At 53.3% G+C, this 27,576-nt stretch overlaps 3 protein-coding genes across 10 annotated transcripts in view; 2 read left to right on the top strand and 1 right to left on the bottom strand.

Moving 5' to 3' along the window:
• Positions 1 to 88: 88 nt before the first annotated feature.
• On the bottom strand, positions 89 to 2,892 carry CENPB (centromere protein B). Its single transcript, XM_067707591.1, has one exon. The coding sequence runs from the start codon at positions 2,723 to 2,725 to the stop codon at positions 917 to 919; it is 1,809 nt and encodes a 602-aa protein (XP_067563692.1). The 5' UTR covers positions 2,726 to 2,892; the 3' UTR covers positions 89 to 916.
• Positions 2,893 to 8,606: 5,714 nt separating this feature from the next.
• On the top strand, positions 8,607 to 18,123 carry CDC25B (cell division cycle 25B). Of its 3 annotated transcripts, XM_067707582.1 has the most exons (16): positions 8,609 to 9,078; positions 9,880 to 9,986; positions 10,606 to 10,657; positions 12,316 to 12,357; positions 12,542 to 12,578; positions 12,832 to 12,954; positions 13,068 to 13,190; positions 13,380 to 13,514; positions 13,982 to 14,062; positions 14,181 to 14,360; positions 14,549 to 14,644; positions 15,159 to 15,221; positions 15,363 to 15,461; positions 15,673 to 15,806; positions 16,534 to 16,645; positions 16,808 to 18,123. In XM_067707582.1, the coding sequence occupies exons 1-16, from the start codon at positions 8,879 to 8,881 to the stop codon at positions 16,946 to 16,948; spliced, it is 1,725 nt and encodes a 574-aa protein (XP_067563683.1). In that variant the 5' UTR covers positions 8,609 to 8,878; the 3' UTR covers positions 16,949 to 18,123. The 3 variants fall into 3 exon arrangements, with proteins under 3 accessions (XP_067563684.1, XP_067563683.1, XP_067563685.1); XM_067707583.1 differs by lacking the exon at positions 12,832 to 12,954 and having other exon boundaries at positions 8,607 to 9,078; XM_067707584.1 differs by lacking the exon at positions 9,880 to 9,986 and having other exon boundaries at positions 8,611 to 9,078.
• Positions 18,124 to 26,690: 8,567 nt separating this feature from the next.
• The window catches only part of AP5S1 (adaptor related protein complex 5 subunit sigma 1), a 40,212-nt gene continuing 39,326 nt past the window's right edge, over positions 26,691 to 27,576 (top strand). The window contains exon 1 of one of the 6 annotated variants that reach the window (XM_067707576.1): positions 26,691 to 27,039. The gene's annotated coding sequence lies outside the window, so the exon portion shown is untranslated. The remainder of the gene's footprint in view (positions 27,040 to 27,576) is intronic. The other 5 variants (XM_067707575.1, XM_067707572.1, XM_067707573.1 and 2 more) reach the window with 5 other exon arrangements.

Here is a 27,576-nt window from a genome sequence, read left to right as displayed (position 1 = left end):
TTTGTCCCACCAGAGCAAGGACCAAAGGGAACCGGGAAAGAAAGTGTCCCCAAGACAGACGCAAGCCCAGACCATGAAGGATGCACCCTTGGCTGTTAAAATGTCCACTCCCACAAAAGGGGGGTGGACAGATTTATTGAATTCAGACTGGGAAAGGAGCAGCTGGATGGCTGGACTCTGGGCCCAGCCCCAGGACCCCTGCCCAGGATAGGGCCCTGCCAGAGAGGGAGGAGAGGCATGGGGCCTGCAGCTGCCCACAAGGGAAGTGCCCATTACCACTCCTCTGGAGGGCCTCTTGAGAACCTCCAATCTGGAAAGAAAAGCAAGGGCCAAAGTAACATGGACTGGGCCAGAGGAAGGGGTTGGGGAAGTGGGGAAGCAGGCAGAGGCAGGCCCAGGAGCCTGCGGTTAGACTGTGCTTCTCAAGGCGGCCTCGGGGCAGGGATGCGGGGCTGCCAGCCTTGTGGGGTCCTAGGCTGGACTTTTCTCTGGAGCCCTTCCCAGAATGGCTTTGGGGTCCCCCCCACCAAAGACCTGGTGTGGATGGCAGAGGGGAGAGGCACTCTCTGGCCAGGAGCTTCCAGGGTCCATCCCTGGCTGCTACTGTGGCCTAGTCCACTGATGGCACGGTGTGGTAGCACCGGACAGCTCCCCACCCTCCCCACCTGGTCCCCCAAGCCCAGGGGCAAATAGGGAGGAAAGAGGATTCTGAGAAAGAGGCAATAAGCAGGCAGTGAGGCTGATACCAGCCCCAGGCCCTACCGCGGTGACTGGGCCTGTCACAAGACCAGGAGAACATCACTAAAGGATCTGGGGTTCCCCACTCTGGCTCCATCCACAACAGCTGCCCAGAGAGTCCTCTGCCCTGGGCTGGTGCTGCCACATCCGGGTTGGAGGCATGGCTAGGCCCAGTGGCTCAGCTTTGATGTCCAAGACCCCGAACTCCTGCCTGCCTGGCATGGTTCTTCCTGGTCACGTGGACCAAGTCGTGTTCCAAGTGGAGGATGTGGCTTTGCACACGGTCATCAATGGGGAAGGAGGTGAGGTACCTCTTGACCATAGCAAAGTAAGCCATGGCCTCCCCAAAGCTGGGTACAGGCACCTCATCACCATCCTCATCATCATCTTCGTCATCTTCGTCCTCCTCCTCATCATCTTCCTCTTCTTCCTCACTGTCTGACTCAGAGTCCTCCTCACCTTCCAGGAAGTGGAGGGTAGGGCACTGGACCTCCTCCTGGGCACCATAACCCCCGAAGCTGCCACCAGCCTCCACTACTCCCTGGGCCCAGTCCTCAGCCTCCAAGCCTTCAGAAGAGCTCTCCTCCTCCTCCTCTTCCTCTTCATCACTGTCATCAACATCACCCTCCTCTTCTACCTCCTCTTCTTCCCCCAGCTCCTCTCCTTCCCCCCCTTCCTCCTCTTCCTCACCATCTTCCTCCTCCTCCTCCCCTTCACCCTCCTCTTCCTCTTCCTCTTCCTCCTCCTCTTCCTCCTCCTCCTCCTCTTCCTCCTCCTCGCTCTTGAGGGCAGTAGTGATGGTAGCATTAGGGCCACCCCCAAAGCCAGCCTCACGAAAGCAGGTGGCTATGTCCGAAGGTTCCACAGCCTGCCAGGCTGCAGCAACGAAGTGCAGGGCCTCCATGAGGCCTAGCTGCAGGCCTGAGCGATCCTGACCCTCTAGTGCTGCCATGGCCTTGAGCAGCATAGCCTGGCGGTAGTGGCCCTTCACCTGTTGGACCACTCCACGCTCCAGCGGCTGCACGGTGCCTGGCGGGAAGTAGGCCAGCTGCACATGCCTCAGGCCCGAGGTATCCAGGGACTGGGCTGCCAGGCGGCCAGCCAGCAGCAGGACTCGCCGAGATTCTGCAGCCATGCGGGTGTCCAGGGCCTTCAAGTACTTGGCCAGGGCCTGGGTGGTGACACCACCCTTAGAGTTGGCGGTGTAGTCGCAGGGCAGGCCGGCTTGGCCTGCACGGGGCTTAGCGGACTTGCCGGCTACAAGTGGGGGAAGCTTCTCACTGCCATCTGCATTGGCGCACAGCAGGACACTCAGGCGCTGGGTGGCCTTGCGTGCCCGTCCATCACTGCCACACAACCCCGCGGCCTGGTCGGGCAGGAAGTCGTACCACAGACTGGTCTCAGTGGCACTGAACACGTCCTGGGAGGCGTAGCCCTCGGCCACCGACGGCGGCTGCTCCTCCCGAGCGCGCCAGCCCGTGGTACCCCCACCGCTGCCCTCCGAGGGCACCGTGGGCGGGCTGGCGGGCGCCGCTGGGGGCCTGGGGGCAGCGCTGCGCGACCGGGCGCGGGCCACGCCGCTGCAGGACACCACACCGTGGCGCCGGCGGAAGCGGTCCAGCCAGCCGTTGGAGGCAGTGAAATCGTCCATGCCCAGCTCCTCAGCTATACGCAGAGCCTTCTCCTTGAGGATGATGCCCTTGACCGGCAGGCCAGCGGCGCGGATCTGCTGGAACCAGGCGATAAGCAGCCCCTCGAGCTTGTCGTAAGGAGACAGCTTGTTGGTCTTGCGGCAGGTGGAGGCTACACCGTACTTGCGCTCCGACGCCAGGATGGCGCGCTTGTTCTTCAGGATGGTGCTCAGCGTGGACGGCGGGATGTTGAAGCGCCGCGCGATCTCGCCCTTGCGCAGGTCCGGGTTCTCCTCCACCTCCTGGATGATCCGCGACTTCTCCCGGAACGTCAGCTGCCGCCGCTTGGGGCCCATCCCGGCGCGCCCCCCGCCCCGGGGCCCGGCGCCACCGCCGCCGCCCCGGGGCGGGGGGCCCGGGCCCGCGGCGGGGGGCACCTGGCGGCCTCTCCTGCTCGCCCCGCCCGAGACAAAGCGGCTCGCGGGGCGGCGGGCGGGGCGGCGACCCGGCCGGGCCGGGGGCACCTTCGGGGGCGCCGGCGGGCGCGGCGCCGGGCGGCGGGCGGCAGGCGGCGGGCGCGGGCGAGAGCGGGAGGCGCGGGAGCGGAAGGCAGGAAGTGCCGCGACGCGGGGAGCTGGGAGCGCGGCGAGCAGGGCGGAGCGGGTAGAGCGGGATCTCGCGGGAAGCGCGGGGACGCCCGGCACCGCCTCCAGCCCTCCGTGCCCACCCTCCTCCCCGCCCCGGACCGACCGCGCGGGGGCGCTTCGGCCTGCTTGAACGGCCAGCGCTCGGGCGTCTGGTGACCCGCCGGCAACGGTGCGGGCCGGGGCGCTGTGCCCGGCCTCTGCGCCGGGTGGGCAGCCATTTGTTGCTTATAAAGAATAACAACTATGTTTTGTCTTTTTTATTTTATTAAGGTAAAAATAACCCACGTTTTTTGAGGAAACTGAAAAGTAAAGGAAACTAAAAAGCACCTTTCACCCCAACACCTGGAGAGATGCGCAGGTCACATTTTGATACATGTACTTCCAGTCTTTTCTCTAGGCGCATGCAGTTTTCTTTAAAAATTTATCGCATAAAACTGGCATCAGACGATATAGACTGTGTATTGGCATCTCCTGCTGTTTTACCTGGCATCAAGTGATGAAAATATCGCCTTACTGATAAAGTACTACCAACAAACTTTTTAATAGTTGCATATTGTTCCAATTATGGTTGAACACTAATCGATGAGGCCTATTGTTACATATTTAGGTTATTTTTATAAGCAACAGTATAGTTTTAAATCTGGTTGATGATGATCCCACAATTCATAGATAAACACTGATAACATCTCGGTGTCTCACTTTCTGTGCTGTTCCATGCATTTAGCCATAAATGTGTTTGCACCTACAGAAATAATGTCATGTATGTACATAAGCATACATACATACAAATCCCTGAAACCTCTTCCTCCACCAAACACATAAACATGACAAATTCTTTAAACAATGAATGAATTGCAGTGTTTTTTTAAAAAAAATCTTAAAGTAGCCTGAGGAGTAGGCAGAGAGGAAGGCTGTGACCCAGAGGGACAGGCTGAGGATCTGGGGCTGGATGAGGCTTCAAGAAAATGGGTGTAGACGAAGAATAAAATAGCACCAAAAAAAAAAAATAGCACCAAAGACAGTGCCGGGGTTCTCCAAGGTTAAGGGCTCAAGAAAGAACTAACAAGAAATGCAGGAGGAGCAGCTGAAGCAGTAGGAGGAAATTCAAGCTCCTATGCTGTTCTGGAAGCCAAGGGAAGAAAGTATAACTCACTGCTATTTCAGTGTGCATTTCTCTTTTCATATGTTTATTGGCCATTTGAAGCCTGAGAATTTTCTAGTCATATCTTTTGCCCTTGTTTCTCTTTTGTTGACTTTTAGGAACTCTTCATATGCTCTGGACATAAAATCTTTAAATATATTGCAAATATTTTCTCCCAGTCTGCCACTGTCCTTTTACTTAGCCTAGGGAATCTCAGATATGAGAAGTTTTTAATCTTTAAGTAGACAGGTCTGTCAGTTTTTTCCTCTATTGCTTCTGGATTTTGTGTCTTACTTAGAGAGAGCTTCTCCCCCTTCCCCCACCCCAAGACATAAAAAATATCCTTCCAATCACAAGGTCCAGAAGAAAACTTGGGAGATTTTTTTCCTTTAGGAGCCAGATCAATGCTTGGCCCATAATGGGTGTAAGGTCCCTGTGCAGAAGTAAATGTAGGACCACCTGGCTGAGGACTCCTTCCCACAAACCCTCAGGAAACCAAGTCTACAGTTTTGGAGGTTTCATCCATGTGCGTGTATGTCCTCCTGCCTCCCCACCCAACCTGACTTATAATCAATGGTTGTTTGGGTGAAATGACTATAGATGAGATTTTTTTTTTCTACTTTGCTGAATTTTCCAAGTTTTCTTCAATAGCAAGTACTACAGGCTTTTTAAAATGAAAAGGAGAACTTCCCTGGTGGTCCAGTGGTTAAGACTCTGCACTTCCACTTCAAGGGGCGTGGGTTCGATCCCTGGTCAGGTAGCTAAGATCCCACATGCTGTGTGGTGCAGCCAAAAATGTTTTTAAAATAATAATAAAGTGAAAAGGAAAATGGAAAGTTTGCTGAGAGGCACAAAGGATAGTGATGACGTAAGTGGAATGGGTATAGGCCTCATGGGCAGCTTTGGACAGCCTAGGCCAAGAGAAGGGAAGGTGGACTGTGGACTTTCCTAAGGTGGAGAATTGGAAAGATGGCACATTTTCATCACTTTATAAAGAAATCCCATAACCTTTAGCTATCATCTCCCTATCCACTCCCTGCCCCTTCCCTGGCTGGCCCTAAACAGCCACTAATTTACTGTCTGTCTATAGATTTCCCTGTTCTGAACGTTTCATATGAATGGAATAATAGCATATGTGTCTTTTATGACTGGCTTCTTTCACTTAGCTTCATATTTCAAGATTCATCCATGACATAGTATTTATCAGTACTTCTTTCTTTTTTTATGGCTGAATAATATTCTGTTGTACAGATATATGACATTTTGCTTATCCATTTGTCAGTTGGTGGACGTTTGGGTTGTTTCTACCTTTTGGCAATCATAAATAACTGCTATAAATATTTATTTGCAAGGACATATGTTTACATTTCTCTTGGGTATATACCTACGAGTGGAATTGCTGGGTCACATGGTAACTCTATGTTTAAATGTTTGAGGAACTGCCAGATGGAGATCATGTTCTTTTAATTAATCTAAAAATTATAATTATGTTATTATTATAATATTATTCCAAATTATGTTCTTTGGAAGATATTTTCAAATACAGAAAAGTTTTAGGATAAAACCATTTAATCACCATTAATTCCATCACTCAGAGAATACCCTTCTAGGATACTTATCTGTGCATTTTTTTTATAATAAAAAGAAAATTTATTTATTTATTTATTTGGCTGCGCCGGTCTTAGTTGTGGCACGGGGGTCTTTTAGTTGTGGCATGTGGAATCTTTAGCTGCGGCATGCGACCTCTTAGTTATGGCATGTGGGATCTAGTTCCCTGACCAGGGCACAAACCCAGGTCCCCTGCACTGGGAGCATGGAGTCTTAGCCACTGGACCACCAGGAAGTCCCCTGTGCATATTATTTTTAATGGGACCACGCTTGGCATAATATTTTTTAGCCCGTATTGTAAAGATCTTCTCATGTCAATAAATATCTACATCAATGACTTTCAAAATTCTTTTACTCTAGGAACCCTTTCTCCAAAAGATCATTTTCCAAGAGCCCAATAGGTAATCATTCAATAATCAGCAATTATTATTGGGCTTGCCAGGTGCCAGGCATCCCGACCCTCCCAATACCTGTTCTCTTTAAATGCTTCAGCTATTGCACAGTATAGAGGAACCACTTTTTTGTCTAGTTCCCTATTGAAGGACACTCAGCTTGCTCTCCATTTTTCATTGTTATTATGAACATACATCTCTGTATACTTTTATCACCTTCTTAAGAGAAATCTCTAGAAGTAGGATATGGGGGTTAGAGACCAACCTTGGGCTTGGGCCTATTCAAGGTTCTGGGAGACGGGAGGAGAGGTAAATGACTTGGTCCCTGTTCTTCAATAACTCAGATTGAGAAAATGAGATTCAGGAAAGGGAAAAGGAGATTTTGATAAATAAAGTCCATTCCTTCCAGCAGTTTCTCTTTAGGACTTCATTCTATGCATATCTGTTGCATCATTTAAATAAATGTTCAGCATTAGGGAATTGAGTAAAAATATCAAGTAAAAGAAAGCAAGGTATAAAACATTCTGGCAAGTCCAAATTGAGATGTGCTGTGTGTGTAAAACGCACATTGGATTTTGAAGGCTTGGTACCAAAAAAAAGTATGTAAAACATCTCATTAAAAATTTTTATATTGATAACATGTTGAAATGATAACTTTTAAAATAGGTTAAATAAAATATTAAAGTTTCTTTTTCCTTTTTTGTTTTAAACACCCTTCCTTTATTTATTTTGTAATTTATTTATTTTTGGCTGCGTTGGGTCTTCATTGCTGTGCTCAGGCTTTCTCTAGTTGCAGCGAGTGGGGGCTCCTCTTTGTTGCAGTGTGTGGACGTATTGCAGTGGCTTCTCTTGTTGCGGAGCACGGGCTCTAGGCAAGCGAGCATCAGTAGTTGTGACACGCGGGCTCAGTAGTTGTCGCATGCGGGCTTAGTTGCTCCATGGCATGTGGGATCTTCCTGGACCAGGGCTCAAACCTGTGTCCCCTGCCTTGGCAGGCGGATTCTTAACCACTGCACCACCAGGGAAGTCCTTTTTTAAATGCGGTTACTAGAAAATTTTAAATTACATATGTGGCTCGTATTTGTGCCTCCCATTTTGTTTCTATTAGCTAGGACTGTTTAGACTGACTCCAGAAGAATATGCAACAAATTATAGTAGTGACTGCCTCTGGGGAGGGGCCCTGAAGATTTCGGTGGGGTGGGAGACATACTTTTGTCACGTCCCCACCCTCCTCACCCCTCTCAGATGGGATTGGGGTCTTTCCATTCCCTTCCTCCACATGTCTCCTGGACCACCCAACCCCCTACCGCCATGCCCTCCCTTCTGCCACCCCCACCCACTGCTCCTTGGCCTGAAGGATTGGGGCTGCAGGGGAAGGGACTCAAGGCCGCGACTCCAGCATTCCTGAGCTGCGACCTGACAAGCCGGAGGGCACCTCTCCCTGGGGGAGATGGGGTGCAAGAGTAGCTTACCACCCACTCGCTTTTGGGTTCAGCCTTCCCACCACGGTCCAGGAAAGATGGCTCCCTAGGAGGTGATCAGATAATTAGAAGATGTTCAGTTAAAACTAGTGACAAATTCAGCCTCCCTGATTAAAGAAACACCAATTAAACGTTGGCACCACATTAGCCAAACCGTCAGTGGGCATGAGATAATTCCATAACTGGGTTCTGAGGTTGCTGACACCCTCTTTGGCCCTTACGGCCCAAACTCATGGCTAGACCAACCATTAGAGCCTCCTCTGGGACTGCGGGAGAAAACTGGATCCCTTGGCATCACATCTAATCAGAGGCTATGGAAGCACCCATCAGTTACGTGTCAGCCCCCACCGCGGGTCCACCTCCTGCACTGGGGGCTCCCCGTGGGAATTACGCTTTGGGGCCGCTCTGAGCTGCCAGTTGCAGGGTCAGGGAAGCTGTGGGAGTAGAGGCACCTGGGGTGAATCTCAACTCCACCATCTGCACAACCATGTGACCTTGAACGAGTTAATGAACTTCTCTACGCCTCATTGTCTCCGTCTGTAAAGTGGAATGGAGAAAACAGACCGCACAGCACAGCTGTATTCTGCAGACTCCGGGAATGGAGGCTCTCAAGATGCCAACCGGTGCTTGTGAGTGATGTTAAACGGCGGGGGTCCCTCTGAGGCCACCCTGGGGGGTTGTTGCATCCTCTGAGGCCCTCTTCGCTGGAGGCCCTCTACACACCCTCTTCGCTGGGGGCCGGGGGGTGTAGCTCCAAACCACATACTGAGAAGCGGAATTTGGGAAGCCAGGCTCCTCGAACCGTAGCTGGGAGGGAGTGCGAGGGGTGTAAGAGAAACCCTAATTCCTCCACCCCACCCAAAGCCTGGAACTGGGCGAGGCCCGGCTGGTCCAGCCTCCGCGCCTTCCACCACACGGGCTCCGCCCTCGGTCCCGCCTCTCTTCTAACCCGCACCCCCATTGGTGGCGTTCGGCGGCGCGGCCGCTGTTATTTTTCGAATATATAAGGAGGTGGAGGTGGCAGCTTCTGCCAGAGGCTTCCCGGGCTGGTGGCTGGTCCCTGCGTCCCTCCTCCCTTCCCCACCCTCCCCGCTTCCCTCTCCTCCCTCGCTCCGGCCCCGTTGCTCTTCCTTCCTCCCTCCCTCCCCCCTCCACCCCGGGCCGGCTCCCTACCTCGTCCCGGCCAGCTGTGCCCGGCGTCTGTGGGTCGCCCTTCGCCCAGCCCTCCCGCCCCACCGAGATGGAGCTGCCCCAGCCGGAGCCCGCGGCAGCCTCGACTCTCAGTCCGGCCGGCGTGCGCGGTGGCGCCCAGCGTCCCGGCCACCTCCCGGGCCTCCGGCTGGGGGCTCATGGCCTCCTGGGGTCTCCGAAGCGCGCCGCCGCTTCCTCGCCGGTCACCACCCTCACCCAGACCATGCACGACCTCGCCGGGCTCGGCAGGTAGGGCGCCCCAAGGATACTGGATGTGGGATGAGAGGCCCGCATTAGGGTTTAGTCCCAGGCCTCTTGGGAGCCCTGCCTGGGTGCCAAATGGGGAGGCATCCGGGACAGAGACTGCTTCAGGGGCCCAGGACTAGGGCTGTGCTGTTCACACCCTCCAGGTGACTTGTTCTTGGCCCGCACAAGCCTCTGGAGACCCTCTTCCCCACCTCCACCATGCTGCCTTCCTAATCTGAGCCCAAATCTCCACCATTTTGCCCCAGGCAGGGGATTCTGAGTCTGGAGGGGGAACTTGAGGGTGGCCCTGTTCCCTCCACCCCCAGTTCTTTCCTGGGGTTAAGGGGTTAAACTCTGGTCCTGCTTCCTGAGCAAGCCTGCAGCTCCAGCCTGGGTTGTCCTTGGAGCAATAAAGACCAAAGTCTTGGCCATTCCTCCAGAAAGGCTTGTGGATGGGTAGGGGCCTGAAGAGTTTAGGGGAAAGCCCTCCAGGGCTGTCTACTGCCCCACAATCCCCCAGGATGATCCCAGCCCACCTCCTCCAGCCTACCTCCTTGCTCTTGCTCCGGGTTCACCTTCCCCTGCACCCAGGAGAACGTTAAATCAATCAACAAAGAGAAGACACTTAGAGTCTCTGTAGAAGGCCTGAGAAAAGGGTAGGCCCTTGATGCCATCACCTCCCTGGGACAGTGCAGAGGCTGGATGGGCCCTTCAGAGGTGGGTGGCTGGTGGGAACATGGGCCGGCCAGCCCTTGAGCCCCATATTTACCTTTCTCCTTCCCTGGGTCCCTGCTCCCTTCCCAGCGAGACCCCAAAGAGTCAGGTAGGCAGCCTGCTCACATGCCTATCCCTGTCCCGTCGGGCGTCTGAATCCTCCCTGTCGTCTGAGTCCTCTGAATCTTCTGATGCAGGTGAGGCCCAGGGGTGCCAGGGGAGTTTGGGGGGCTGCCTTAGCCTCCCCACTTCACTACTGATCAGACTAACATCCTTACCACAACCTGGTGGGCCCAGCAGCCTCCCTCTGCCCACTTCTGGTGGGGCTTACCATGCCCAGCACAGACTGGCTGGGCAAGGTGGGTGTTGGGTGGGGTCCTCTGCGGGAGATGAGATCTTACCTATTTAAAACCAGGCGCCAAAATCCTGAACCACAGCCCCATCTGGGAGGCATCAGGGCTGAAAGTCTGTCATTTTATAACATTCACTTGCCTTCAGCTTTAACTTTTTCCTTTAAAAAGCCATTATCTCTTCTAGAACAGATTATTTTAAACCAGTTCTAGAAAAATGCTTAGCAGAGTTCTGGTTTAAAGCCTACAGGGAGGAGTTTCCATAGTAAACAGGGAGTGGAGCCCTGTGTGATTTGGCAGTGTGTCAGCCCTTGGGGTCCATGGGTGGGTTTTGTTTCATTTTTCAATATGTCAAGACCTAAAATAACAACAGGCTTTTTTCCCTTTTCTGAATAGGGTTGGGACATGGTGGGGGAAAGTGTGCAGGAAATGCCACTACTTTCAAACCAATGCACTCTGTCCTCAGGTCTGTGCATGGACTCTCCCAGCCCTATGGACCCCCAGGTGGTGGAGCAGACGTGAGTAGAGAAGAGGGACCACACTACCAAGGACGGGGAACCTGCCTTGGGGAATCTCAGTTCTACCCTAAACTCACTGGGAATCCTGGGAGAGCAAACCGACCTCTCTGGATCCCCAATGGGGGCACTAATTGACCTTCCCATGTCCTAGAATTCTGCTCCTTGTCTCATGGAAGGGTCTGCTCTCATGGGAGCAGCTTAGAGTGGGTTCAGGGCTGGGGTGGTAGGAAAATATAGTCCAACTAATTCAAAGTTTTTAATTTACTTTAGGCCAAACAAAACAGTTGCTGCAAGCTGGTTTGGCCCTTGGCCATCCTATCAGTAACTTCTGGTTTCAGTGACATTTGACCCTCTGGCCAACCCCTGGACCAGGCATTTTGTGAGGGGGGAGTAGAGAAGTTGGTGGGCTCTGCTCAGCATAGTTCCCTGCTTCTTGGTTGTGGGGCATGAGTAGTACCTTCCAGAGCACAGCTGTTCCCATCCAGCTGATCATGCCCCAGCAGGGAGAGCAGCTGTCAGGCATTACTGGGAACAGCTGGGCATCTGTGGCCTGGGCTAAGGGACTGTGGCTTTGGGTTTAGGGCAGTGGCTGTCTTTCCTCCCATTGCCTTTGATCAGACTGGGCTGGGCTGCAGGTTTGTTCATAAACAGGAAATGGGGAGAGCATTGGGTGGTGGTGTGGGGACTGCACGTTGGGTTTTGATGGTAACACAGAACTGTCCCTGCTTTACCCCCAGGGCCCAGGTGCAGACTGAAAACCAAGCCAATTAAATTGGTCATCCTGATGCCAGGTTGGCTGGGCAGAGCCACCCCCCTACTCGGGGCAGGGGCATCCCCCTGACACTTTAGCCCTCAGTTCCCCCCACCACCACTGCACCTGCTTTGATGGTTACACAGAAAGAAGTGTGTGTGTGTGTGTGTGTGTGTGTGTGTGTGTGTGTGTGTGTGTGTACACATAGACACGCAAAAGCCCCGCCTGGCAGGTGATCTCTGGTAACATAGCTAGCCTCAGAAGGAACATCTGTTGGAATTCTTTGCCTGCTGGCCTATTTTAAGGCAGGAGGAGGGGGTAGGACAGAATCTGGGTCCTGGAAAATTCCACAGGAGGGAGGAGAGGCTGTGACCCTGCACATTTGTCGCTAGGGGGTCTGGTACAGCAGACTGAACCAGGCCCCTGTCCTGGAGGATCCAGGACAGTCCCACACAAGGGAGGGAAGCCCAGCCTTTCTGGCATCCAGGCCCTGGAGATATCCACATTGTCAGGACAAGGCCTGTCATCATAGGATGGATGGATGCCTTTCCTGGCAGCCATATGGCCCTGCCTAGGTGATTTGCATACAGGTGGAAGGCCTGTGGGCAGGCTGGTGAGACTGTTGTTGCCTTGGTAACTCCTCAGCCACCCTGCAACCTACCCCAGCTGTCTCTGTCACTGCCATTCTCCAGGCCTCCTTCATTCACGGCAGCCTTTAAAATCCCAGGCTGCCTCTCATCTCCCCTTCCCCTACACCTGGGCCCCCTGATAGTCTGCATTCTTCCTCCCTCCTCTTTCCCTTGGCCTGAACCTTGGCCCTGGCCCTTGTGGACTAAAAACGTAATGCTGGGGGTGGGCGATGGGCTGTGAGGGGAGCTGGGATGCATGGGACCCTTCTCTCTCCTAGATTTGAACAGGCCATCCAGACAGCCAGCCGAGTTATTCGAAAGTAAGTGCTTGGGCCTTCCTCACGCAGGCTCCCCTGCCCCGTGTGGGTGGAGTAGGCCCAGGGAGGGTGCTTTCCCAGGTCCTCCCAAAGGGGTGCACAGGGCTCTGTGGTGGAGGGGGACCCTGCATGCTCTCTGTCACGGCCCAACTCTTCAGCCCTGAGGTATCCCTGTTTCCTTCTGCAGTGAGCAGTTTTCTATCCGACGCTTCCAGTCCTTGCCGGTGAGTGTCCTTGAGGCCCATCAGGAGGCTCGGGCTTGCTGGCCAGGATTGTGGAGGGGCAGGAGGGACTGTGGTTGGTTCCCAGAGGGTGGACTTGAATCGGTTGGGTGTCTCTGGTCTGGCTCTGGGAGCTGGGGCTTTGGAGGTGGACAGGGGAGCTGGGGGAGTTGGAAGAGGGGTGGGAGAAGGTAGGGCCTGGGCTGGCACCAGAGGAATGCAGCCTTCTGTACCTGCTGCCCTCCTGGCTCTCTAGGGGAGGCTTCTGGGCCACAGCCCTGTGCTACGGAACATCACCAACTCCCAAGCACCTGGCACCTGGAGGAAGAGTGAAGCATGTGGCCGAGCTGCCCACAGCTCTAGGGAGGACAAAGAGAATGTGCGCTTCCAGAAGGCCAGAGTGGGAGCACTCCAGGGAGAGAAGGGGGCTTGCTGGGATGGTTCTCTGGCATTTGATCACGCACCCCCCTCCGCTCCCTGTATTGCCCGCAGGATGGATTTGTCTTCAAGATGCCGGGGAAGCCCACACATCCCAGCCACACCCATGCCCTGGCAGAGTGGGCCAGCCGCAGAGAAGCCTTTGCCCAGAGGCCAAGCTCGGCTCCCGACCTGATGGTACATCAGGAGAGCTGACCCATGCAGGGCAGGCATGCACGCGGGGCAGGTGCCTGTGAAGGCAGCCTGGGGGACTTGAGGGTGATCCTGAGCCCTGAGGCGCTGGGAAACTTTTCTCAGAAATTTGGGGTGGGGACTGCCTCAGGGCCCCACCCCTGAGTCGTCTGTGTCTATTCGTCACCCACACAGTGTCTCACCCCTGAGCGGAAGATGGAAGTAGAGGAACTGACTCCCCTGGCCCAATGCTGCTTCTCCCTAACCCCAACCAAGGGGGCTGCCGAGGAAGATGATGGATTCGTGGATATCCTGGAGAGTGACTTAAAGGTGAACAGCCTTGCCCTGTCAGGCCCCCTACCTCTCCCTCCTTGGGATCTGAGAAAAGGGGAGAGCTCTGAGCTCCTACAGCAAGACTATGACCTCACTTCAATGTCAGAAGAAGAATTGGAGGTAACTGAGTCACAGCCTGACCTCTGGCCAATCAGAGGAGAGGAGGTGGCTGGTGCTGCAGTGAAGGGTGGATGGGCAGGGCAGAGGGAGGCCTGGTCCTCCTGCATGGCACACTTCTCACAGTTCTATGCAAGCCCCTGCAGCGAGTGGGGCCCTGCAGCTTTCTAGTTCTGGGGGGCTGCCCTGTGCTCGGGCAAAGCGAGGGAGGTGTGAGCAGGGTCAGGGAGGGCTGCTGGCCTGAAGTTTGCTGGGAGAACTGGGAAGCCTATCCTGGAGGACTCGGGGCCTTAGAGGTTGGACCTTTGCCTGTGAATGTAACCATATCCTTGCTGATTTGGCCTCAGGATGATGATGTAGTCCCCCCAGGCATGGAGAGCCTCATTAGTGCCCCACTGGTCAAGACCTCAGAAAAGGAAGAGGAGCAGGTGAGCCTCTGGAGAGGCCCCTCAGAATTTGGAGGGGTGGGGCCCTACCCTCCAGGTGGGATTTGGGGTGGAGAGCAGGGGCTGGAAACTCTGACCCCAGACCTGCCACCTCTGCCAGGACCTCATCATGTACAGCAAGTGCCAGCGGCTCTTCCGCTCTCCGTCCATGCCCTGCAGCGTGATCCGGCCCATCCTCAAGAGGCTGGAGCGGCCCCAGGACAGGGACCTGCCCATACAGAGCAAGCGGAGAAGGAGCGTGACCCCTCCAGAGGAGGAGCAGCGGGAGGCTGAGGAACCCGTGAGTGCCCTCCTTCTAGGGCAGGACTGGGCTTGGCAGGGCTGAGCTGCCACCCTCCAAGTCCACCCTGCAAGTCCTTCTCAGCCGGGTTTGTGGCAGAGGACAGGGTGCAGGGAAGGGGGGTCCTAGCCAGACGGGGCACTGAGGGGCAGCCTCACCCCTGACCCTGGCTGCCACCTGCCTCACAGAAAGCCCGCGTTCTCCGCTCAAAGTCCTTGTGTCATGACGAGATTGAGAACATCCTGGACAGTGACCACCGAGAACTGATCGGGGATTACTCCAAGGTACTAGCAGTGGGATCCCTCAGAAGGCTCGATCCCTTACTGACTGGCCCCTGAGCCCAGCAGCTGCTTCAGCAACTCCCTCTTTCCCCAGAGGCCCCTCGCTTTGTCCTTTGCATCTTATCCTTTATTCTCATCTAGACTCCTCTCTCTCACTCTCCTTGATATCCCGACTGTACCCAAATCTGTACAGGGCATCAGTGGTGTCTCAACCTTGGAAAACATTTCCAAACCATAACATCTTGATTGGAGCTTCTTTGGGCCTCATCCTGGGGCTTGCTTGGCAATACATGGGGGCAGGAGGCATGGGGGTTCGTCTCTTCTCCCCATCTTCATTTCCCCTTGGAAGGTTGTTCCCTGGGGATCAGACCCTAGAGGCCCCTCTTGGTTGCTATGGGAACCAGAGCTGAATTTGAAGGTCAAAGCAGGTGTGGCCTTTGGGCTTGGGAAAAAACTCCATCTTTTCCATCTTACCAATCTCACTTTCTCTCTCCCCTCTCTCTCCTCTTCCCTTCAGGCCTTCCTCCTACAGACTGTGGATGGAAAGCACCAAGACCTCAAGTACATCTCACCAGAAACGGTATGCAGGCATGAGCTATTTTCTGGTGCATTTGGGACTTCTGTTTGCCTGTTAACCTCCCCTGGGGTCAGGCTACGAGCATGGGTCAGCCCCTGCCTGCCCGCCTGAACTGCTGGAACCCACCTCCGTGGCCTCCTACAGATGGTGGCCCTGCTGACAGGCAAGTTCAGCAACATCGTGGAGAGGTTTGTGATTGTGGACTGCAGATACCCCTACGAGTATGAAGGCGGGCACATCAAGGTGAGGCAGGGTGACGGGAGAGGCCCTGAAGACTCACCCAGTTCTATCCTTCCTCTGCCCGGAGGATGAATCAGTAGGGGGTGGGTGCACCCTCTCATGGGATTCTGCCCCTCAGGAGGTGGGGTCACTCATCTGAAAGATGGGGACCGCATAGGGCAGGGTCTCCTACCCAGGCCTAGGGCTGTGGCCTGACCTCTGGCTCCTTTGGCAGACTGCTGTGAACCTGCCTCTGGAAAGGGATGCTGAGACCTTCCTGCTACAGAGCCCCATCATACCCTGTAGCCTGGACAAGAGAATCATCCTCATTTTCCATTGTGAATTTTCATCTGAGCGGGGGCCCCGCATGTGAGTCCCAGCTCCGCCCAGCCAGCTAGTGCTGCTCCTGACCTTCCTCGCCCGGGATTGCGGGTGCTGGAGCCATCCAATGGCCAAGACGCCCAAGCCCAGCCATGGCCCCATCTGGGCCTAGACCTGTTGTCTCACCCGATACCTTGGAGCAGACCTCATCCCCGCTTCCCTGTGCATGGCACGCTCCTCCTGTCTCCCTCTCACTGTCCTTCCCAACAGGCCTCCCATCTACCCTCTGTCCCTTGCCGCCCCCCTCCCCAAAACCTAATTCTCCATCAGTCTCCATCAGTGTCCTTAAAGTCCAAGGGCCCTGTCCCAGTCCTCAGTGACACTGACCCTTCCAGAGTTCAATCATCCTTTCCTCTCTCCACCTCCTCCTCACCAAGCCTTGTCTAGACCTTCTGAATCTACCTCTTGAACTTTGTCCACTTCTCTCCTTTCTGCCTCCCCTTTCTCAGCCCAGGAGAAATGTCTCTGACAGAGATTGAGCAACTGTCTTCTGGACACAGAACCCCCTTGATTTGCTTCATTCCTTCTATCTCCCCAACTTCTTCTGTACCCAGTTAGCCAGACTGATCTCAAAGTGTTCTTGTGGCGGACATTCCTCCACTCAAGCCTTCTGTGGTTCCCCAAGGCCCTCAAAGGAGTGGGCGTGGGGACCAGGTCCCCTGATGTACACCCACTGCACGCCCAGCTCTGAACCCCACACCCCTGCTTGTCCCAGGTGCCGTTTCATCCGGGAACGGGACAGAGCCTCCAATGACTACCCCAGCCTCTACTATCCTGAGATGTATATCCTCAAAGGCGGCTACAAGGAGTTCTTCCCACAGCACCCGGTACCATGGGTGGGGGTGGCCATAGTCTCCGTGGGAGGGCTGGGCTACAGGGAAAGGGCTCGGCCAGGCGGTAGCCCTAGGAGAAGGAGTAGGGAGGACTGGGTCACCCCACCGAAGTTGCCCATTTCCCCGTATTGATCAACCCATCCCATCCTGCCCTAGACCTTTTGTGAGCCTCAAGACTACCGGCCCATGAACCATGAGGCCTTCAAGGATGAGCTGAAGACCTTCCGCCTCAAGACGCGCAGCTGGGCTGGCGAGCGGAGCCGGCGGGAGCTCTGCAGCCGCCTGCAGGACCAGTGAAGTGCTGGCAACTGTCCCACCCGCCTTTCTTGCTTTGTGCGGCCTGGGCGTCAGCTGCCCGGTGGCTTACAGGGCTGAGGGTCTGCTGTCTGGGCGAAAGACGGTGAGGGTGTCCTGTCTGTCCACCCCAGTGCTGATCCCCTGTCTCACTCCAGTCATACTCCATATCCTGGTGACACCCACGCCCCCACCCCTGGCACCCCTGGAAGAGCCCAGCCTGCTGACTTAGTGAAATTGGATTAAGTCTAGTTCAAAGGAAGTATTTTGTGTCTAGCAGGAGCCTTTTTGTTTTTTTTTCTTTATTGTTTGGGTTAACCCTTTGTCTTCCTGTATTCAGAAAAGCCCCCTTTTTTCTAGGGGCTTTGTTTGTATGTATGAGGCTGAGAGAAAGCTACAGCCCCCTGGGATGGGCCACAGCTGTACTCTTCGCTGCCCTAGGATTCAGCACTATGCCCCAGGCCCTCGACAGCACTCCTGAGTGTGTGCGCCATGTTCCCCTTTCTCTTTTCCTCTTTCCTGTCCCTCCATATGAACACCTCCAGCACGGACATGAGCTCTTACTCTTTCCTGTTTCAGTGTTATCTGTAGGCTTGATTTGTCTTTTTTTTTTTTTTTTTTTTTTTGCCCATCTCAGGATAGTCACAGGCTAAGGTTTAGGTTCCCCCGTCCAGTTGGGGTTAAAGACTCAAATTTCATAACCCACTTGGCCCTGGCTTCTGTTGCCTCAGAAAGGGATGTTACTATCTGCGGAGGCCGTTGGGTGAGGGCTAAGGCCTGCGTCTTGAGCCCACTGGAAGCCCAGCCCTCACTGCTGTGAACCCTGGGGCCTGAACCATGTCAGAACTTGCTGCTGTCTTGTCATGGATACACAGATGGACAAATGGAAGAGTGGATGGATGGATGGCCATGGATGCACAATGCCTTGTCTACAAACCGCTGAGTTGAAAGTGTCTCAGTGAGGATGACAGCCTGCAGCAGGAGTATACGTGTATCTGTGTGGACAAAATCTTTACACTTTAAGGTTTGGAGATATTCAAAAGGAAATGTCATGGAAGCAGCTAAACCAAGGCCAGCCACCTCTGGATTCTGAATCTCAGGAAATGGGCAGGGCTTCTTGAAGGCCCTGATGAGTCATCTGGTAGGGTCTTGGTTCAATAAAGCACTGAGCAAGTTGAGTAAGGCAGCATGTGTCCTGTGGAGCCCTTGACAAGACTGCGGCAGACACTGATGGTGGAATATGGCAGGGGCAAGTCAGCAGGTTGAGGCTGGAAGACCCCTGGGAAGGGGGCCTCTTACCCTCTTCCCAAGTCTTGCCAAGATTTTGGATTCAGCCTCCCCATTTCCCTCATCTGGCTGCTCAAGCACTTCTGGGCTCACCCTTCCTAAATTCTGCACCAAAAAGGCAAGAGTGATGCCATCAGTTCTCTCCTCTAGAATTGTCAGTGGCTCACCATTGCCCTCAGATAAACTTAAAAGTCTCATAGCCCTTTAGGACCTAGGCCCTCCCCAGCCTCATTCCTCACCTCTTGCTGAATCAAATCCCAGCAACAGAGTTGCTGTTACATTTCCTTGTCTTTGCATCTGCTGTATTATCCTCAGGAATGCTCTCCCCAATCTGCTTTTCCTCTTTTAAGATTTGGTTTCAAATGTTAATTCCTCCCAGAAGGCTCCCTGCCCTATCAGGGACATGACTTTCCTTTCAGTATCCCCAGCACCCAGCAGAGGTTCCACCACCTAGGAGGTGCCAAGTTCAAGATCAAGAGAGTGGGAAAGGGCCAATCTGGGAGAACCAGTCCCAGACCAAACCTGGGTGTGTCAGGAAATCCTCTCGGAATGCCACAGCAAATAACTCTCCCCCTCAAATATGAGCTGTGATTGTAGGGAATCCTTTGCAAATGTACAACTAAGACGCTGCCTGATACAGAGTGCACACAGAACATGTCAGGTGTCATTACTGCTTTCTGTCAAAGTTCATCTACCTTGCCGTGATTATTTGCTCCATTTTGCAGATGGGAAAACAGGCTATTTCTTGCCAGAGCAATAAGAAGGGACTTGAGATTCCCAGGCTGGGTCTAAAGGACACTTACCTGGTCTCTAGCTTGTCCCCCTGCCCACCCCAAGTTTCTTACGCTCCAAGGCTTGGTCTTCACTCTTGGTCTAGAGCCCCCTGCAAGGGCACAACCTGTGGGAGGGCCGGTATCTTGAGGGCTGGACTTCTACTCAGGAAGAGGAACTCTGGAAGTCTCCAGAAGCCCCCTCCACTGAGCAGGCAGCTGACACCAAGGCCAGCTTTATTTGGGTGAGGATTTGCCCCAGATAAAGGAAAATATCTGTGCAGACGCCTGAGAAAGAGGGAGAAGTAGAGGGAGGGGAGAGAGTGAGCCCTGGGCACGGTTATGCTGAGACTTGCCTGTACCACCCTGAGGGCTCAAGTGGTCTGGTTTTATGAGGAGGAAGGCAGCTGGATGCTCAGAGGGCACTCACCCCAGGTTACACAACAGATACAAGCAGAGCAGGTATTACAGCTGCCCAGGACTCTCCCACTCACCTCCTACCTCTGGCCCAGAGGGCCAAGGTGGTGGGGCTAGGCTGCCTGGCTTCTGCTCTGAGAGTCCTCTTACCACTCTGTCCATCTGGATCAGGCCACATGGGGAGGAGAAAGTAATGGGTGCTGAGCGTCTAACACTGCCCAGACTGTGCCAGGTGCTGACAGCTGCAGCCACATCTGCCCCGCTCATAACCCATCAGAGTCATAGCTGCTGTCTGTCTGCTCCAGACACTTTTACCTAGTGTCTTCTACGCACACCAGGTCAGTATTCAGCTCATTTTGCAGGGGAAACAGAAGAAAGAGGAAGGCAAGGAAGGGACCCTGGTCAAGCGAGGATGAAACTCTTCCCTGAGAGAAGGCCCTGGTGCTGACATCTACCTTGAGGGAGGTCCGGGCCTGGGTCCGGTAGAGGGGGGCGCCAGGGTTCGCCTCTCCAATTCGGGTCTGGCCAAGACCTCCCTGCCCCTGGGAATTTCCGGGGATGGGGCAGAGGTGCTGCAACCCCCTGTTACACCAGGAAAAGAAGCTATAACTTTATTCCTGGATGCTCATAAAGAGGAGTGGATCAGTCAAGGAAGTGGTTTAAAATACTGGGCTGCCAGCCAGTTTTAAAGGTTGTTTTACTTGGGCCAAGGGGTGGGGCAGTAATTCCCACCTCTGGCTAGGAGCCTGGGAGCAGCCATGTGCAGCCGACTCACAGAGCTGTGCAGGGCAGGGCCCAAGTAAGGAGCCTGTGCCAGGCCTGGCAGAGTCAGGAGGCATCACCGGGCACTGGGCATTATTGGATTTGCTCACCAGATAACTTGCAATGACAATTTAAAAGTTTTCTTTTTAAATTGGGGAAAGATTGACATTTCCTCAAAGGTACACATCTTAAGCATAAAGCACAGATGTCAGGAGGTACCACACGGCTCAAGATGTTGACATTTCTAGCATCCCAGGAGGCTCCCTCCTGCTCCCTCCTAGTTACCCATACTCTGTGGTCACCACTAGTTTGACCTCTATCATGGTAGATTAGTTTTGCCTGTTCTTGAGCTTCATAGATACGAAATCATACTCTTTTGTGTCTGGCTTTTTTCACCCAGCATAATGATTTTGAGATTCATCATGTTTCTTTTAGCAAGAGTTATTCTTGTTCATTGCTTTGTAGTATTCCATTATATGGATATATTCTTTTTTTTTTTAATTGTGGGATATTCCTTTTTGCTTAGAAGATTTGCAAATAATTTTTAAAAGGCAATAGTCAATGTTGGGAAATTTTTTTTGGACTTTTTTTAACATCTTTATTGGAGTATAACTGCTTTACAATGGTGTGTTAGTTTCTGCTTTATAACAAAGTAAATCAGCTATATGGATATATTCTTAAATTGAATTATTCATTCTACTTTTTTCTTCTGGCCTTTATTTATTTATTTTTGCCATGCCATATGTCTTCCAGGATCTTAGTTCCCCGATCAGGGATTGAACCCACTTTCCCGGCAGTGAAAGTGCCAAGTCCTAACCATTGGACCACCAGGGAATTCCCTGGCCTTTAAATCTTTTAAAAATTAAGGTAAAATTCACCCTCTTGTGTATACAGTTCTGTGAGTTTTGACGAATGCACAGTTTGGTAACTGCCACCACGATTAAGATATAGAACATTTTCATTTTGCCCTCAATTAATAATTTGGGACTATTTCAAATTGTGGTGGAACTATACCAGGAGTGGAATTGCTGGCTTGTAGTATGTGTGTTTTCCACATAGTTCTCCAAGGTTGCTATACCAACTTACCTTCCTACCAGCAGTTCTGAGAGTTCTGTTGCTCCATATTTTCATTAAGATTGGTAAATTTTAATTTCTCTCTCAACCAGAAAATGTGGTTATTTATAGCAAAAAGCTCTGTTAACTGTCAAGTGCTGAACCTACATGCTGTGATGTGGCAGTAGCAGGAGTTCCAGCCTGTTTTCTGATTCTCCTACGTTGAAATACTGATCTTAGTCTTAATTGTCTCTCAAGTCAGATTCTGAAAAAAGTTAAAGTGACTCTTTGGAGTTAACTGACTGTAGATCACTGGCTTGAGTCTTCCAGTGACAATAGCTCACAACCACCTAGAAAACATGATTTTTAAAAAGTCTTTATCCCTGGAATTGAACACACAGGCACCCTACTTTCCAGAAGCAATAAAACTGTTGGTGGTACAGAAAGGAAGGATGTTTAGACAAGGAGGTCTATAGCCATGTGGAATCTGGAAACAATCAGGAGAGGGAAGTTGAGCAATGATGGAGAAGTTGCTGTTCTACAGCCTTAAAATTCATGCCTTGAGAGAATGTTGGATGACATGAAGTTATTCAGCCTATTGTTCAAAGTAGACAGTTGGTTATGGGACAGAAGCTAAGAAGCATTCCCACCCAACCCACATGAGAACGTGGGTGCCGAGCAGTGCTGCTAGGATTGCTTCCTCCCCACCCAGTCCATACCAGCACACATACCCCCTGGGAGGGGTGGTGACTGAAGCTGCCAGGCTCTGAGTCAGCTGGGCCTGGGGCAGCTGGAGGGGAAAGGGTCTCACGTGGCTGGGCCAGAGCTGCCTCGTGGGGCCTGCTGGCTCTCAGCCCTGCAGGAAGAGCAGCCGTTTGAAAGGACGAATCACACACTGCCTAGTCCTTCTGGAGCCCAGCCAAGACATGGGGCCTGGGGCTCCCTGAGGGGAGGGCTCAGGGCAGGGGCCTCCTGAGCTGGGATTGGGAATACCAGGGAAGGAGATCATCCAACCAGGGTGGGAAGGGAGCTCCCAAGGTTGGATTATAGCGGGTAAGCAGGGCTGGGATTTGGCCTCTGGGAGCTGAGGGTGTGGGCCAATAGTCTCTGTGGTGACCCTGAAGGGATGGGGGAGAAGGGGACACACAAGGAAGGGGATGAAACAGGCTGAAATTTATGGACATGCACACCTCACTCAGTACATGTGTAATATCAGGAAAGTTACTTGATCTCAGTGCCTCGTCTGCAAAATGCGGATAGTAAAGCCCCTCCTTCAAAGGCTTGTGGATTGGATCAAATGAGTTGGTGTATGTAAAGCACTAAGAATAGGGCCTGCCTACATCAAGTGCCACACGAGAGTCTGCCATGGCTGTTATTACTTAGAGCCAATGTGGGGATTACAAGACCAGACAGGTAAAAAGGATAAGCCTAAAAAGACTTAATTAAAAGAAAGGGGCCGGGCTTCCCTGGGGGCGCAGTGATTGAAAGTCCGCCTGCCGATGCAGGGGACACGGGTTCGTGCCCCGGTCTGGGAAGATCCCACATTCCGCGGAGCGGCTGGGCCCGTGAGCCATGGCCGCTGAGCCTGCGCGTCCAGAGCCTGTGCTCCGCAACGGGAGAGGCCACAACAGTGAGAGGCCCGCGCACCAAAAAAAAAAAAAAAAAAAGGAAGGGGCTAACCTGAGGGTTTGGCCCCTTTCTGCCCATAGACATGCCCCTGGGTGATGGGTTACAAGGGAAAAGCCCAGCTGTTCTGTGTAGGAGACTGGTGTCCTACTGCACCAAAGTAGCACTTAGGAGACTGTGGATGGGGGTTGGTGCAGGCAGAGGAGGAGGAGGCCGTCTGGTGACCCACATAGGGCAAGCCATCTCTGAGATGGCCCAGGGAGGTGGAGGGGGATGGAAGTATAAGGCTTGCCCTACTTTGGTCTCCTTAATTCTAGGGCATACCATAGCCACTTGAGCTCAGCCCACCTGGACTCTCAGTAAAGCAGATCCCCTCTTCCTCTTAGTTTCCTTCTCTACAATTTGAGAAATGGCTAAACATTCTTATCAGACATTCAAAAAATACATTGCCTGGGGCTGGCAGAATCCATCTAATTGCCCTCCCCTTATCCAGAAGTAGGTGGTGGCCCAGCTGGTCTGGCCTGAGGTCTCGGGGGTCTGTAAAGATCATCAATAAGCGTTTCCAGCTGTCAAAAACCAGTGTGTGTGTGGGGGGAACTTCCCTGGTGGCACAGTGGTTAAGAATCCACCTGCCAAAGCAGGGTACACGGGTTCAAGCCCTAGCCCAGGAAGATCCCACATGCCGTGGAGCAACTAAGCCCGTGCGCCACAACTACTGAGCCCATGTGCCACAACTACTGAAGCCTGTGCACTGCAACAAGAGAAGCCACCGCAATGAGAAGCCTGCGCGCTGCAACAAAGAGTAGCCCCCGCTCACCTCAACTAGAAAAAGCCCGCACGCAGCAATGAAGACCTAACGCAGCCAAATAAATAAATTACAAAAACAAAACAAAGCAAAAAACAATGGGGGGGATTCCCTGGTGTTGCAGTGGTTAAGAACCTGCCGGCCAAGGCAGGGGACACGGTTCGATCCCTGGTCTGGGAAGATCCCACATGCAGAGGAGCAACTAAGCCCATGCGCCGCAGCTACTGAGCCTGCATTCTAGAGGCTACGAGCCACAACTACTGAAGCCCGCGGGTCTAGAGCCCATGCTCCGCAACAAGAGAAGCCACTGCAATGAGAAGTCCCAGGTTGCCACAACTAGAGAAAGCCTGCATGCAGCAACAAATACCCAATGCAGCCAAAAAAAGAAAAAAAACAATGGGGCTATCTTGGGGGAGTGAGCTCCCCGTCCCTGGAGGTGTGTTAAGCAGGACCTGAGGGTTGGTCCTGTTGTCTGGGAGAAGCAGCAGAGCTTCCCAAGCCAGGCTGCCCATCAGTGATTCAGGACCCTGCATGGCTTGGGTGAGTAGGAAATGGAAACTGCAGTCCAAATTGAGTCAGTATCAGACATCACATGCATCCTGATGGTGGGCATCAACAGGGATCGGAAGGGGCAAACACCAGGCTGCCTGCCACTGTGGGGCAGACCTCACCCTGAAATGAGTGAAGAGCAATGGAGGGTGGGAGTGTGAGGAAGGGGTCAATGTGAGGGGCTTCAGGCAACCCCCCAACTCAGAGGGCCACTGAGAAGAGCAGAGCTGGGCAGTGGAGTGATGGGCACCTTTGCCCACAGCCAGAGGAGGGGGAGGGGAAATGACTTGAAGGTGTGGCCCCTCATCTCAGCTAGGCAGGTGGGCCAGGCCTCAAATCCAGCCAGCCTCTTATTTATTTATTTTTTTGAAGTACAGTTGATTGTGTTAGTGTTGTTGTGTTAGTTTTTGGGGTACAGCAAAGTGATTCAGTCATATATAATATACATATTCTTTTTCATATTCTTTTCCAGTATGGTTATTACAGGATACTGAATTGTAATGCTTAATTTTTCTTTTTCTCTCCTGTCTCTATCACTCACACACACACACACACACACACACACACTCTAGCCACAAACCCACATCTTCATGTACTGTGTGCCTGGCCCCGCCACAATTTCTAGGGTAACTGCTATAAAAGGCTGGCAAACATGAACATGCACATACCAGGAAGCAGAAGTTCAGCCTGTCCATCGCCCTGCCTCTGAGCTGCTGCCATACCAGAAGGCCCCACCTGCTTTCCAGGACTGACCAAGGCCTCTCTGACACCTTCTCCTATCCTGCCTCTGCATTAATGCTTGTCAACATTTACTGATTTATTGAGTACCGACTACATGTCAGGCTCCACTCTGCCCACTTCACATGCTGCCTCACTTAACTCATTTGAGTTAGGCTGCACGTAACAGAAACCCCACACAGCGGTTTAACAAAATAAATACATTGCAATATGTGCTCCTCATTCAGCAAGAAGGCTCTGCAGCGTCTCGGGGGACCCAGGCTCCTTCCTGCCTCACTGTCCCCAGCAAATTACTTTGACCTTGGGGGCACAAGTTGGCTGAGGGCTGCCAAAAGTTGGGGGCAGCATCTGAGTCTGCCTCACTTATCTGGACACCACCTCCATCTGGTGGTCTGGGTCCCCCACTGACCTCCAGAAGCTCAGGCCAGCTTCTCACTGCTGTCTTCTCTGTGTATGTCACACTAGGCTGGCCTCCCCAGCAGCCTGGGACCTGGAGTAGACTCATTGCCTGAGGAGTGGACAGAGGCCAGAATACTGTGTTCCGGATGCCATTTGGCCCCCAGCAACCAGTGCCCTCTGCCAGCTCTTTGCTGTAATCAGGTGGCAGACATGAGTCCTGGCTGAGAGTGATAAAGACCAGGAACTGAGCCAACATCATCCCAGCCTTGTGGCTGAGGCCCAACTGTCTCTAGGCCTGCCCCTCCACTACAAATACATATATGTGTTGCACCTGTGGTCAGAATGCCCACATGCTCTGGCCAGCCCCAAGGCCACCTCCTCTAGCCTCCCTTCACTGCCCCCCCTGCCCACGTCCTATGGCCAGAGAGGCCCAGACTGCACTCCAAGGTCCCTGCCTGAGCTGCCCTGCCCTTCTTTCTTCAGTCACCAAGAAGTGTGTTTGGGTTGACTCCAGGCCTGCCTTGTGCATGGACGTGGGGAATGAAACTAGGCACCACAGCCAGGGTGTACCCCATAGGAGACATCAACACCATAGGCAGACCCTCACAACGGATATAAAGGGGACAGCTGAATGCTAATGGGCAGTCTAGCAGGAAGACTTCCCCTAGGTTTTGGTCTGAGCACCTTTTGAAGGGCTAATAAAGGGGAGGAAAGGTCAGGCCAGGCCGAGGAAACACCCAGTGTGGGGTTCTGAGACACAGAACACATCTGGGGAGGTTGCAGCAGTTCACATGCCAAGAAGTAAAAGGATTATGTGGGGAGGTGGGGGGCCGGGGTGCCCAGGGCAGGCAATGAGGCCCACACAAATCTTGCAGGGCCCCAAACACTTCTGGGCCAAGACTCTAACAGGGAAGCACCTGGCAGTGGCCCTTTCAGGCTTAAGGTACAAGTCCTTTCCCTACACTTTTGATGCCCTCCCTCAAAGAGGGGACAAGGAAAGAGCTTGTTAGAGGTGGGAGTGAGAAAGGAAAAACTAATATGGGGCTTCACTGGAGCCCAGTAAAGTGACTGACCTGCCAGGATGCATAGCTGGTGACCAGAGTTTTAATCTTTCCATTCCAAACCGAGCCCTAGTCTTAACCCACCGCAAGAACCCACAACCCAGAAGCCCTCCCCGCCAACTACGTAAATACGCACGTTTCCCCACAAGCCTTCTTTCCCGGAGCTAAAGCCCAGCAACCTGAATTTTAACAGTGATTCCCACGCATATCGGCCAGTTGGAGACCTCGGCCCTGCACCTTCAGACCCCGCCTCTTCCGGAAAGGCCACGCACCGGGTCGGGCGCCCCCTCGTGGCTTCCAGGGGAAGTGGCCTGGGGCTCGACTGGTCTAGGGCTTCGAGTGGAAACCCCGCGTACCCAGTCAATGAGTGACCAGTGTGGGCCGCGCCATGAACCCGGAGCAAGGGGCTTTTGGTCCGACGGTGAAAGTCGCCTGAGCCCGAGGTCGAGGTGTCGGAAGGCCACCCACGCCTCGAATCCAGAGCACAGCTCGGGATGTGAGGCCCCGCCCACCCTGAGCGCGTCACTCTCGCGCGCGCGCCCGCTACTGGCTTGCGCAACCGCCATATCTCCCCTTTAGCCGAGTGAAGTGGCTTGTTAGTAGAAGTCCGTGTGCACGGAAGAAAAGGTGAGTGTCTCGCCTCGAGGACAGCGGCCCGGGGTTGCAGGGCACACTCAGTCCAGGGTGCCCCCTCCTTAGGCTTGGCTAGCTGGGGCAAGCAACTACAGTCCCCCAGAGGCACAGCGCCACAGGGTTGCGCGAAGTAGTGACGTAAAATGTCTTGGCCGCTACCATTTCTCTGTTGGGGGTTGGGGGGGGACGCGGTGGCGAAGGCTGATGACGGCTCTGATTGCGGGTAGAGGGTCGCGGGAGGTCAGTCGAGGTCTCCGAGCTACGGGTTTCAAAGCGCTGTCGCGAACCTTCCTGTTTAACCAATTTAAACTCACGATCTATTTACCCTTAGCTACAGATATCTGCTTACCGTCTACCCGCTGCCTTTCACCCCCGGGCTGGTCACTGAGCCAAACACCATTATTATTACTATTTCTTGGTCTTTATTTTGGCGTCATCTCAAGCTTACGGAAAATTTCAAGACTGTTCTTATAAAGAACTCCTGTATACTTAATTTTCCAATTAAGTTAGTTGCAGCTATGATGCCCCTTT

The sequence above is a fragment of the Pseudorca crassidens genome, chromosome 15, assembly GCF_039906515.1.
Source record: "Pseudorca crassidens isolate mPseCra1 chromosome 15, mPseCra1.hap1, whole genome shotgun sequence".
Classification (NCBI taxonomy): Eukaryota; Metazoa; Chordata; class Mammalia; order Artiodactyla; family Delphinidae; genus Pseudorca; species Pseudorca crassidens.
Note: the sequence above shows the minus strand (reverse complement) of the source record. Positions and strands in the feature narration are given on the sequence as shown.

Coding starts and splice junctions, on each gene's coding strand:
- CDC25B (XM_067707582.1), top strand. CDS start 8,879: ATGGAGCTGCCCCAGCCGGAGCCCGCGGCAGCCTCGACTCTCAGTCCG. Junction 12,358..12,541: donor GCCAGCCGAGTTATTCGAAA/GTAAGTGCTTGG, acceptor TTCCTTCTGCAG/TGAGCAGTTTTCTATCCGAC. Junction 14,361..14,548: donor AGCGGGAGGCTGAGGAACCC/GTGAGTGCCCTC, acceptor CCTGCCTCACAG/AAAGCCCGCGTTCTCCGCTC.
- CENPB (XM_067707591.1), bottom strand. CDS start 2,725: ATGGGCCCCAAGCGGCGGCAGCTGACGTTCCGGGAGAAGTCGCGGATC.